Source organism: Cricetulus griseus (genome assembly GCF_003668045.3).
Source record: "Cricetulus griseus strain 17A/GY chromosome 1 unlocalized genomic scaffold, alternate assembly CriGri-PICRH-1.0 chr1_0, whole genome shotgun sequence".
Classification (NCBI taxonomy): domain Eukaryota; kingdom Metazoa; phylum Chordata; class Mammalia; order Rodentia; family Cricetidae; genus Cricetulus; species Cricetulus griseus.
The window spans coordinates 63,675,574-63,688,450 of NW_023276806.1; the positions used below are offsets into that span (position 1 = coordinate 63,675,574).

A 12,877-nucleotide genomic window follows, 5' to 3' on the forward strand; every position below is an offset into this window, starting at 1 on the left:
CTCTAGACTCCACTCATGAATTCTATTTTCCCCTAAATATTAATACCTAATTGAATAAGTTACTATCTTTTATTCTCTACTAAAAGTCATCACCTTACTGAGCTCTATGGTTCAGACTCTTCATTGAATCTTGCTGAAGTTCAGGTAACCCCACCCCAAACCCCTCCCCCAACTCCATCTTTGGGGTGTCTGTTCTGCTTCTGCTTCGGATTGTACATTCTACTGATTTCTTTTTAAAGTAGATTGCCATTTCTTTACATCTTTAAGGATCCTATGTACTCTGTGTTACGATAAATCTTTCTGCCAAAAGCCGCTCGTAACAACTCTGTCTTCTGAATTGTACATGGATTTTCAAAAGAATGATTTAAACAGAAGATAAGGAAAACAATTCCATGGTGGGATGGAGGCTTGTGAGTAGATCTTCCTCTGTTCACCCATCTGTCTCGCACACCTGCCCTTTCTTCCCATCACCAATGCATGCCTCTTTCAAAAATCATTTATCTTCTCTGGTCTTCCAGTTGTCATATATGTGATTTTGTCACAAGTTGGAACTTACAACCCAAAATAATATAACGGCAACACTAAATAATATCTCATATATATATATATATATATATATATATATATATATATATATATATATATCAAACATAAGTATTAGGGAGTTCCTTAAGACATTGATTCCTTTTTGGTTTACATTGACCAGGGGAGACTCCTGAAAGGTGGTAGACTTGAGTGGAGCTTGAAGACTGCTGTGTTTCCACAGGCCTAGAGAAGTACTCATCAGGAAAATGGGACATGCATAGAGAAGACGGGTATATTGCTTTGAAACTTTTCCTTCTACCCAACCCCTAGTTTCCATTGACCTAAATCCGACAAGTTTTTCAGGAGGCAAGGAGATGGACTCCATGTTCCAACATGTTCCCTTGATCACTCAGAAAAGCTCTACTTTTCAAAGGGTACCAGAACTCAAAGTTGAGAAAACGAGAGTGACCTCTTTTCTTTTCCCCTTCACCATATTGCCTGACTCAAAAGCAAGAAATCACTCTAATTTTTTCCAGGCCTTTATACAGGAAAAAAACTATTTCTGCTTAGAACTTGTGGAGCTTCAACTTAGAAGCCTAAGCCTAGGGAAAGCCATCTTCCTTGGGTATGACTTCCATGCCCACCTCCAAGCCAAGACCAGTGTCTGTCCTGTTGTGTACAGCCAAGCCATGAGCTAGTTTAGACTAAATAAATGGAGGGCTTTTCTGCTTCATGCAGGAACATTCAGTAGGAATTTTGAAAGAAACCATACAAGTCCTTAACTCAGATAGACCCCAGGCCTTAGGCATAGAGTCTTCCCACTAGCAAAGATGAGATGAGCAAAGTTGATCTTATCTTTCACCACATCCTGAACCAGTATGAGCAGACAAGGAACCTCAGCCCTGGTTTAACAGACAGATAACATTTTATGGACATTCTTTTCCTGCTGCCTCTAATGAAAGAGTTCTGAGTGGAGCACCTCCCCGTTGAGGTCTGGTGAGAACCCAGAGGCCAAAATGCAGGCTGATTAACAGGCATCACAAGCAGTGACTCAAACGGTTCGTGATTTCAGATGAAGCTTGTTATGGTGACTCCACAATTAGGACTTTGGCCCACGTGGCCCACCAGTCCTTCAGGAGGCTGTACCGAGCACTGTATAAAAGTCCCTACCTTCCTAGACACCACCATCCACATTCTTCGTTGAATCCTGTTGACGACCAGGTAAGCATGCTCTCTCCCTCTCCGTCTCCCTCTTTCTTTCTCTCCCCCCTCCATGTTCCATCTCCTGAAGGCTAATGTTCTGTCCCTATCTTAGACTATACTTTTTACTATTATTTTTAGACAACTCTCCATTTCTTAGACCACTTTAACTATCTCATGTGTTCTGTTTCATGTACTCTGGATGATTTTTTTTTAATTATTAGTTAAATTCTGTGGTAGGACTGGGGTTTTCAGCTTATGCCTATCCAGACAAAAGCAAAGAGAATATTTTCATCTTGGAAACAAGTGTCAGAGGCAGCTGAGCTAGGGATATAAAAGAAAGGGATAAAAACAAGATTAGAGTTGGTTGTCTTCTCTGCAATCCCTCTCTCAATCCTCCACCCACTCACACCTTTCTAGTTCCCAGACTGTTGCTTCCAGAGTAAAACATCTCAAATCTTCTTTTTATTTTTCAGGCTCTTCAAATCACCCAAGATGTCTTTCAGTGATCAACAGTGCAAGCAACCATGTGTGCCACCTCCATGTCTTCAAAAGACCCAAGAAAAGTGCCAAACACAAGCTGAAGAAGTTTGTGTCCCCTCGTGTCAGGACCCCTGCCAAGATAAAGGTCCACTCCAAGCTCAGGGGATATGCGATCCTCAGTGCCAGGAGATAAACCAAGGAAACTGCCCACAGCAAGGCCAAGATCCATGCCTACCTCCAAGCCAAGACCAGTGCCTGCCGCAGTGTGTGGAGCCATGCCAGGAGCTTGCCCAAACAAAATGTGTGGAGGAGTTCCCACAGAAGGTCCAGGAGAAGTGTTCCTCCCAGGGCAAAGGAAAGTAGCTGCTCATATGCCATCTGGAGTCAAGAAGATGGCCAACCCAGCCCCCACTCTGGTGACCTTCTCCTGAGGGTATCCCTGTATAATACACCTTCTTGTCTCTGACTTCCTCAGTATTTCAGGACTCCGTCTGTGCCTCTGAAGGTAGTTCTCTGTATGATATCAACCTCTGTGAATGAGTGCTCTCCTCTGCAGCTGGTGGACAGTCTCTAGTACAGGAGTGGTGTGGTTATCCAGGGAGACCACCAAAGCCTAACACAGCTCTCTCGGGGCAAAAAGTTCAACTAGCCCTTGGTATATAAGACCAAGGATACCTTCGTTCATCTTTCAGAGTACAAGGCTTTCTTTCCAGCCTCACAACAACTTGCACTTAACTGCTTCATGCTGGGCATCACCACTACAGCAGGTGTTAAGAAGAGGTCCAGGGTGCTACCAAATCCACAATGGTGTAACTTTGTTTCTGCATCCTAACAAAAAATTGTTTGGACATTGTAATGTGGTCTGTGCTTTGTAAACCTGAAACAAAATGTTTTCAAAAATTGAATTCAAACAGCCACTAAGGAAACACAAGTTGGGATCTTGGGATCCCTGCCTACCTTTGTGCTTCATGGGTGGTCTGCTCTGAACCATTTGGTTTGAGGGGTCTTTGGACTCTGTGTGTGGTCTTTGGTTTGTGCCTCTGTGATAGGAGCTGGCTTGTCCCCAGATTTTTTGCCTTTCTCTCCTTGGTGAAAGTAAAATATATAATAAAGCTGTTCCTAAGGCTGATTTCTGGCATGATGTGTGTCCTTTCCTTACTCTGCTGTCTCTATGGCAATGATATTCTTTTGGAGGGGAATCTGGGAAAGAATGAAAACACATCTCGTAGATGCATAAGACAGCAGCAGAGAGACCTCCGCTGTATCAGGTAGACCAGATGGCTCACAGACTCTCCAGGCTCATCTACATACATACTTCACATATTAGACAACAAGCAAAAAGCTCAGCCCTCCCCATGCTGAAAACCTCAGGCCCAGGTTCTTTCTGCTGTAGTCTATTTGCTCTTTGGCTTGGTTTCCAGAGGAAAGGCTAAAATGGAGGGAAGAAAATTGTCTGGAAGAGGTACCCCAAATAAACCCATGAACAGCTGCAGATCTCAGAAAGAAATTAAGGTGCATTTGAAATGAACACAAACTTGAGGACCAAAATGTCTTCCCTGCCATTTGGGCAGATTTCAGTAAATCTAACCTAGGTGGCCTGGTTTTGTCCTGATGCTCCATCACCTAAGCACAAAACAGAGCTGTGAGCTTGTGTAAAAAGGCCAAGAGCTGGCATGAAAGAGCCAAAGGCCATTTTTTCATGAGTGCCCTGACCCAGGCTGTGGGGAAGCTGTATCAAGGCTTGGCCTCAGAGTGGAACAGAAGCTCCTTACCCATCCTCCACCTCCTCCCTACTCAGTCTTGAGAGAAGAGAGGCGGCCATGTGGAGTCCATGTCCCAGCTGTTCAACTCAACTGAGAACCTCCTGGCACATGGGTCATACTGTTCTCTCAAACTTAGAGATTTTCTAAAATTGGACACAAATAGGACAGAATTTGAGGAAAGGTTTCAAAAGGCCATGTGGAATCTTAGGGCATTATGTCTGGGTGGTCTGGGCCACGGCCTGAGCCTGGTGAGCATTCTCAACAAGATCCTCACACAGCTTCAGGGTGGCCAGCCACCCTCCGTTAAGGAGAGTGCTTGAGCTTGCACAGGGCCCTGTAATTTAGAATTGTAACCCAGGTCACTCTGTACACAGCCCTTAATGGCCCAACAAAAGTGCATGTGACACTCAAGGGAGATTTGGGGGAACTGTCTTTTCAATGTTCTATCATCCTCATAAGCAGTGCCCAATCATTTTCCAAATACCATTCACTCTGCCAGGTGCTGGGGAGACGGTGAGCTGAGAGCCAACAGCTATCTTTCCTGCCAGCCAATCTCACCAACAGCTTTTTTCCAAACTCTTCTGGACCTCTCCAGTTCCTCATATGCTAGAATTACAGTTCTCTTGCCCTTCTGACTAATTGAGTAGTTTTGGGGGGTTTTGTTTTGTTTTGTTTTGTTTTTGGTTTTTTGGGTTTTTTACCCATTTTCCACACTGAGAATAATTCTATTGTTCTCCAGGACCTAGTGGTCCCAAGATGAATCTTGCAAGAAGATCCTCAAAAGACCTATCACTGACACTTCTAGCAGGCTATCAAGTCTCACAAGATCAGAGATACCCAGACCTCGAGAGGAAGTGCGAGGCTAATGAGCAGGGACAGTCCAACCACATCAGGTAGAGGAAGAGGCTGGTGATTACAGGGGAGACCTCAGTGATGGGAAGGATTCCAGGCTGCAGATTTCAGATAGGCACATCGACGCCAACCAGCTAGCAAAGCCTTCATCTAGCTGTCATGGGAACTTACATACAATCTTGCGCTCACAGAGCTCTGACCCAGCCTTCACAATCTGTGCTCACAAAGCCCAGAGGCCATGAGGAAAACTAAGATCAACCATACGACAGTCAAACTGCCCCAGATGATTGCATGCTTTCTGAGACCTTTCAGTGGGGGAAGATGCTCTACCAGGGAAATTCCCAGTACTGTGACTTCTAGGTGATAGTCAGTAGTAGACCTGTGGGTGAAATACAGACTGATAGAAGTTCAAGGGAGACAGAGATGTCCACCTATTATTCAAAATAGATATGCAGAGCCCCATAACCAACATCAATGTGTTGAAACTGCCTCCAAAGAGCCACATTGGCATGAAAAAGAAATGTGGTTAGAACAGTGGGAAAATAGTCAATCAGAAACTTGTCACATATTTGGGAGAAAGAAAGGAAGAAAGAAAGAAAGAAAGAAAGAAAGAAAGAAAGAAAGAAAGAAAGAAAGAGAGAGAGGGGGGAAGGGAGAGAGGGAGGGAGGGAGAGAGGGAGGGAGGGAGGAAGAAGAAAAGAAGGGAAGAAACAGTACAGGAGGCAAGACAGTTGTCCTAAAATATTTAAGTGATTTTAAGAGACAAGAATGAGATTTCTGTGAAGTTGCAAAGCACAAAAGTTGGGGCCCACAAGCAGAAGCTATGAACTGTGGGTCTATTTTAAAACATTCTTATGACTAGAATTGTATAGAAACAGCAGGACTTACTGTAGATGCCATGGGTACATTGTGTCCCCAAGAGTTAGAAATGCACAAGAAAGCAGATGACAGCCAAGCCTTTCCAATGTCCCCAACTGTCAGCCTGTCTATGCAGAACTGGGATCTGGCACAAGGGTTCTCTTGAGAAACAAGATTAAAAAAAAAAAAAAAAAAAAAACCTCTGACCCCAGAGTTGAAGAATCAAGAAGGCCACTATCTTCCAGAACACTCTTGGCTTTCTGAAGTTCTAGGCTCCTGGGAACCAACAAAGCAAGTGACACCAAACTTAAAGCCAAAAATAAGGACAAGCAAATTATAGGAAGCAGCTCACTCATATTTGGAGTTCTCAGATATGTTGTAGGAGCCAAGATGTCAATCCTAACTACACTGTAGCAAGTCCTCACTGTTCTCCAAATCCAATCTCCCAGCTGGGTTGTTTCCCCATCTTCTCCTCTTATGGCCTTAAGCTCTTGTCATCTAGATTTCTTCCCTCCTCTGTGCCCAAGTGACCCACCTGTTTTCCTACATGGCAACCCTTCATAGCCTCCTTTCTGACAGCACTTTCCTCTCTCTGACTCAGTTCCCCCCACTGCTCTGTTTACCAGCCTATGAGCTCCCTCCATGATGCTAGGCTCACTTTCTCAGGAAGGGATAGGTATTCGGCACAACATCCCAAGACCAAGTTCTTAGTACAAAGGAGATTTATTTGCCCCAGAGGAATAAAAGGCAGGGAATCAGATACAAAGACAAGAGATAGAGGATGAGGGAGAAGGTAAAAGGAACAATGGAGATGGGGAAGGGATATTTGTCCCAAGGGACAAAGGACTGCCTCTGGATAGAGGGGAGACAGACATGGCCCATAGGCAAATGGCACTTTATAAATGTAAAGGGGCAAACCCAGTGTTAAGGTGAGTGGTTTGTTTTGATTGATAATGTTAATTAAGTGAGCCAAAGGGAGCTTTTGATTGCTGGGCTTCAATACTTTGATAGCTAGCCTTGGGAGGGCAAAGTGGCCAAATAAGGGAATGAACCTTGGTGGCTAGTTTAAGGAATATAATCTAATGGTTTTTAGCAAAGCAGAAGGAATAGGGAAGGGCAGGACCTGCCAGAGCCATGACTGTCATGCTCAGGCTAGAGTCCCTTAAGTAAAGATAAAGGAAGCACACAAGGGAGGTCACTGCCTTGCCTCTCAGGCTCCTAGCTATGCTGGTCCCAGGAACCTGAACCACAATCTCCCAATGCTTTGCAGCTGACTGGATGTGAATACCATGTATCTTGACAGACCAAGAGCCCCCGATGTCTCCTGGAGATTGCTATACTCTTTACCTGACTTCACAGGGCTGGGCACCTGGGGTCTAAGATACCCTCGTAGTTGGCCAGCCAGCACAACCTGAAACAGAGATAAAGACAAGGGATTCCCTTGTTATTCCTGGTGAAGAGATCCACTCATCTTGGTTTACCCAGGAATTTCCAATTTTCACACTGAAAATTCTGTACCCCGGGAAACCACCTAGTACTGGAACAAGCTAGGGCATTGTTCTCCCTTGTAGTGTACCTGCATACAAAGATGTGATATTTGGTGTTGCAAAAGCACAGACAGAAAGCAAGTAAGGTTGTCCATATTGGAGCAGTTTGCAATCCAGGAGAGTTTTCGGGAAAACTGAAAAATTAATGTCAAGTACCTGTCCCTTTCATAAGCCGGTTTACTGTGGTTGTGTGGGGAACTAGATCAGCAGGTAGAAGCCCAGGTTATGGCTATATAAATACAAATCGGCAGACCCTAACCCAGACAGCTGATGTACTGGGGGATTTGCACTGTTCCTCCATCCCCATTGCCATCAGGGCTTTTTCACGAATGTCCTTCTTTCTCTCCCACAAACACCTGCCTTACACCTAGAGCTGGCTGCAGGATGACGCAGACTCCTCAACTAAAGCTTCCATATCTTCCTCTTCCCAGGCCTTCCTCATAGTGTCCTGCTTCATCTTTCTCCCTTCCCAACAGCACCACCTAATGGCCACAGATACACTCAGCCTTTTTCAGGACACATTACATCCGGCGTGATTCAGAAACTGCTCCATAGACTGGATCACAGTCAGTAAGACAATCAGTCGTGTGGGAATGGAGAGCACATGTTGGTGCTGAGAAAACAGAAACTGCAATGATTTTTGCAGGACACGTGGCCCTGCGGAGCCTGTTCCAGATGTTGTGTTTGATGATTGGCACTGAGCAACTTTTATTCCTTCGAATAAATGGGAGCAGAAGTGGGAGGTCTCTGGACACACTGTCTTGTAAACCAGGATTGAAAATCCTTCAAACTGTTAGACCCCCGAAAACTCAAGTATCCGGGGTCCCAGGCCACGTTCTCGGTCACCCCAATCACCAGGCAGATTCGAGAACTTGCTGCAAACTGCATGAGGCTTTATTGTAATTTAACGAGCTAACCCCATGTTAGCTCGGGTCTTTCACCCACCCGCCATGGCAGATGGCTAGAAAAGACGGTTCGAAGCCGCTGCGTACAGATCTTTATAGGGCAGCGTAAGGGGAGTATCTAGGGGTACGCACAGGCTCACGATTGATGTGCCTCCAGGCTTGGAGGGCTTGCCCTGTGTTGATTTGTCAACTGGTTGTTATGGCCCATAGGCCCTCCCAGAGTGGTTGCTATGCTCTCTATGTCATTCCTGTGCGTTTTGTCCGTAAAGCACACCCAGGGTCGTAAAGCATAGCGCCACCAGCCAACTTCTGATTGGCTCCTTGTCACGAGACAGGCATCTGACTTTCTAGTGTCTGGGACAAGGTCATAGAATGTGTTCGGCCGTTATGGCTGCCAAAAGGGAAGCTGGTTCCTTCAAAACAAGGTTCATTGCCAAGCTCTTTTTATGAGACTACAACTACTTTGGTACCCTGTATGGGACAGTGTAAGCCACACCTGCTAGAAGCTGGCCACAGGCGTGGTCAAGATGAGGTCAGGATGACACATGATAGGTTTTTAAGACACTGCAAGACATGGGAGCCCCTTCCCTCTGGCCTGCCTGCCTTGCTGCCCCTGGCACACTCTGGCTTGTGTTTGGCTGATGTTTATCTAAATAAAGATATCTCAACCTTACAGAAAAAAAAAAAGAAAAGAAAATCCTTCAAACAAATGCTCTTGGCTGTCATGTTTTGGGGGAGGGACTATATTTCTTTTCAATATTTCAATTGTCATATCCTTTTGCACCCGAATTGCTTACCGGTTGCCTACAGTTTCATTTCTCTCTAAATGAAACAAAACAGCTTTGTCTGGCCAGTCACTAAAGGAATGTCCACATCCAAAAACACAGCACAAGCTTTTCAAACCTATGGCAGACCCTGGCAAAGCAACAAATGGGAACTGTCATCCATGCTGTTTGCTTCTGCTCTCTTACCCACCTCGCAGCATGGAAACCACAACTTCTCTACAGTACTCTGGGAGAAGGTGCTCCACACAGTTAGTGAAATGACCCAGCTTTTCCCAAGTCTCTGGTTTCTGTGTTAACACACCCTAGCAATAAAAAGATTTCAGTATGACCAATGAGCACAGGAAAATACTACTTAGCCCGTTGTCTATCAGAGAAATAGAAATTTTAAAACCATAGCACACTGACTAAAATTAAAGGGCAGAATGCCAGTGTTGAAGAGGCTCAGGGAGTGCAAACTGGAGCAACCATTTTGGAAAATTCTTTACCAGTAATTAATTACCAGAGTCAAATATATGTATATCTAATGACTGCAGAGTTCCCTCCCAGCATGGGTCCTGGATGTGGTCACCTAAAGCTTATACAGAAAATTCATTCTAGTGTTAGTCCTAAGAGCTAAAGATAAGAAACAACCTAAGTTCCCACCAAAGAATAAATAAACGCATCAATGCAAATGAGTACCTACTGCACAAAGAAATATGTGTGAATCCCACAAGCATAAACCAAGCCATCAAGAAAATAAGATGCATTTTAGAATGTATTAGTTGAACCATGAAAAATTACCATCTATGGGAGGCAAAGTTTTCTATATTAGCCCAGAAAATCCACCCTGATACTTTACCCAAGGTGAGGATCTTTTAAACTATTTTAAGCACAGCATAGACTCGGGAATCAGATTGCCTGGATTTAAAACTCAGCTTTCTCAATCCCTGTAATATTTTGAGTAAATCTTTATATTTTTGAGCTTTGTATCTTTATCTGTAAAGTAGTAATAACAATATGACCTGCCTCTTTTACTTGTTAATATAAGTTAATATCCATAAGATGATTAGAGAATAAGCATTTGCCTTCACTATCATTTTTGAGCACCTTCTACATACCAAGCTCTCTCCTGGGCACTAGGTGAGCGTGCAGTGGTGGGCAGGCAGATGCAGTTCTATACCTAAGCCCAGGTTCCAGGAGAAAAACAAATAAGTATAGCATGCATAGAAGTAAACACATCATTCTAAATTTTATTACATTAGAAATGGAGGAGAACCCTTTGGTATATAAAGCAAGGAATCAGTGAATTGTCCCAGTGAAGAGAAGATGGAAAAACATTATGAGTAAAAAAAAAAAAGTAAAAAAAAAATATGAGTAGAGAAAGTATTGGGAAATTACACATACACACACACACACACACACACACACACACACACACACACACACAATTACAAAGATAAAGCATGTGACTCAAAATTTTAATAGGAAGAGTTGTACACAGGACTCGGTTCCCACAAGACTTTGTCCTAAAAATAACACAAATGATTAAAGATTTTTAAGGCAGAAGACCATTATTATCTTTACAAATTTAAAAACCACTCCAGTTAAAATTATGAAAACAGATTACAGGAAGCATGCCAAAGAACAAGAGACACTATTGCTTTACTGAAAGTTTCTAGAATAATCACTGCCTCGTAGCTGCTAGCATTTGTTGAACTGGAGCAGATGGAGGAATAGGTTTGATGGTGACCCAGGAAAAGATGATAACCAGGAACACAGTTTTTAGTGCATTCGTGCTGAGACGTTTATAACACCCAAGCAAACACAGAAGGTATTCAGAGTCGGGAGCTCAGGGGAAAAGACTAAGGAAACTACACCGAGGAGCTTCGATTAACCAGATACAAACAATACACAAATTTAAGGTGGAGAGGCCATCTTCTCCAGAATATAGGTCAAGAAGAGGACTGAAGATCAAACCCCTACACACTCCCAACACACTGGGGCTGAGGAGCAGAAGAGGCCTTAGTCAAATGATGGAGAAGAAGCAGTCAGTGGCTTCAGAGAGAACTCAGGAAGGAAAGAGTGTGCAGAAATTCTGGTGCTGTCGAGGATCAGGAAACAAACCAACACTGAAGCCGCATGGGCACCCTGAAGTGGAGCGGTATCCCCGGTCAGCACCCAGCGATGCCTCAGTCACGTGCTGCTCACCCACTCTGTACATCTAAGACACAGCATTTGCCACCGTCCTACCATTCATCAGGTCCCAGTAGACAGTATCGGGTGAACAAATGAGCAACTGATGAACTGAGAGCCTAAAAGGTTTAATAGCTTGATCAAGATTATCCAGTTAGTCTCTCTGCTTCCCACCGTCGTTTAAAAGGTGAGCTCTCATCCTGCTGCTCCCGTCACCAAGCTGCCTGTCACCATACTTCCCCATTACTGTAGTGATGGATGTCCAAACAAGCTTTTCCTTCTATCAAAAAAATCCAGCCAGTGTCATCATCAGTACTAAAATCCAGACTGCTGGACTCCAAGGTCCATATTCTTGATCTAAAAATACGGCCTTTAGCTGGGGAAAAAAGATCTCTAGTGGCACACTCTCACTCAGGCTTAATGTGGCATTTTGAATACTACTCTATCTGCCTCCAAAGCTGAATCCGATGCTTAAGAGTACATTCAAGCACCTGTATTAGGAGTGATAGATGCTCTACCCAGAGCATCTACCCAGAGTGTAACACACCTTTGGGTAACTCCTTCTGCCAAGGGAATGTATGTTTTCAGTTAGATCCAATATCTTGTCTCAGTCGGGCAAAATGTAATTCTGACAAATCATGCTGTAAGTACCAGATCAGATGGGAGCTTAGTATTTGGAGCTGTGAATCTGGGGTGATATTGGAATGTGGTCAGGGTCAAGTAACAGAGATAATGGGTACATTTTGTGGTCATGATGTTGGTGTGGTAGTGGTGGTGGTGGTGGTGGTGGTGGTGGTGGTGGTGGTGATGATGATTCATGATGATTGATGATGAAAGAACATTGGAGGTGTGGCATTTGAATGAGAATGTGTCCCATAGCCTTATGTGTTTGATCATTGGGTCCTCAGTTATTGGTAGTACTGTTTGGGGGCGTTTATCTGTAGTCTTGCTGGAGGAGTACATTACAGGATGTGGACTTTGAGAGTTTAAAGACTCACACCATTCTGCTTGTGGTTCAAACTGTGAGCTCTCAGCTTGTTGCTCCTGCTGCCATATCCCCCTGCCATAATGGTAACAGACTCTTATCCCTCTCGAACCATAAATGCAAACAAACCCTTCCTTCTATCAGTTTCCATAGCCATGGTGTTTTGTTGTAGCAATAGAAGAGTAACTAATACAGGAGATAAGAATCAGTTTTTTCAAACATGAATCTGTTGACAAAGCTGATCTCATCATCTTTGGTTAATAATAGCAGAGCAACATATTATCTATAGCTTAAGTAATATATTCTTGTTTAATAATAATCTTTACATGGTAGAGTAAGGATAAAAATGACAAAAAAATCCCAGGGTTCAAGCTTGGACTCTTATGTGAATTCTGGAGCACTTTCAGACAAGTGAATACTAGGAACTCAGATATATTCAGGTCAGAAATATACGTGTATATTCACTTGAGAGTTCTATCACACAAAAGATATTAAAGACAAGAGAGAGGCTAAAATCACCAAAGTCAAGGAAAAAGAGGACCCTAATAATCCCAGGCTTCTGCAGGATCTCAGAGTTGAATAGCAGAGTAGGAACCTACACAAGAAGCACAAAGTGAAGAGAGCTTAGAAGATGGGGACAGAAGATAGGAATCAAAAAAAGGAAGGGAGATCAATAGACTCAAGCAATTCTAATAGGACAGTAAATGCAGCATAACCAGAAAATTTTAAGTGGTAGCTCGGGAGATAGATTGGAATGGAATAGGCCAAGGCTCTACAGAGAGGGTCCAAGGGGTTTTCAAGA

The 12,877-nt window shown here is 43.7% G+C and overlaps 1 protein-coding gene across 1 annotated transcript; it reads left to right on the top strand.

The window, feature by feature from the left end:
• The first annotated feature begins 2,220 nt into the window (after positions 1 to 2,220).
• On the top strand, positions 2,221 to 2,571 carry Prr9 (proline rich 9). The gene has a single exon (XM_027392869.1). The coding sequence runs from the start codon at positions 2,221 to 2,223 to the stop codon at positions 2,569 to 2,571; it is 351 nt and encodes a 116-aa protein (XP_027248670.1).
• Positions 2,572 to 12,877: the final 10,306 nt, after the last annotated feature.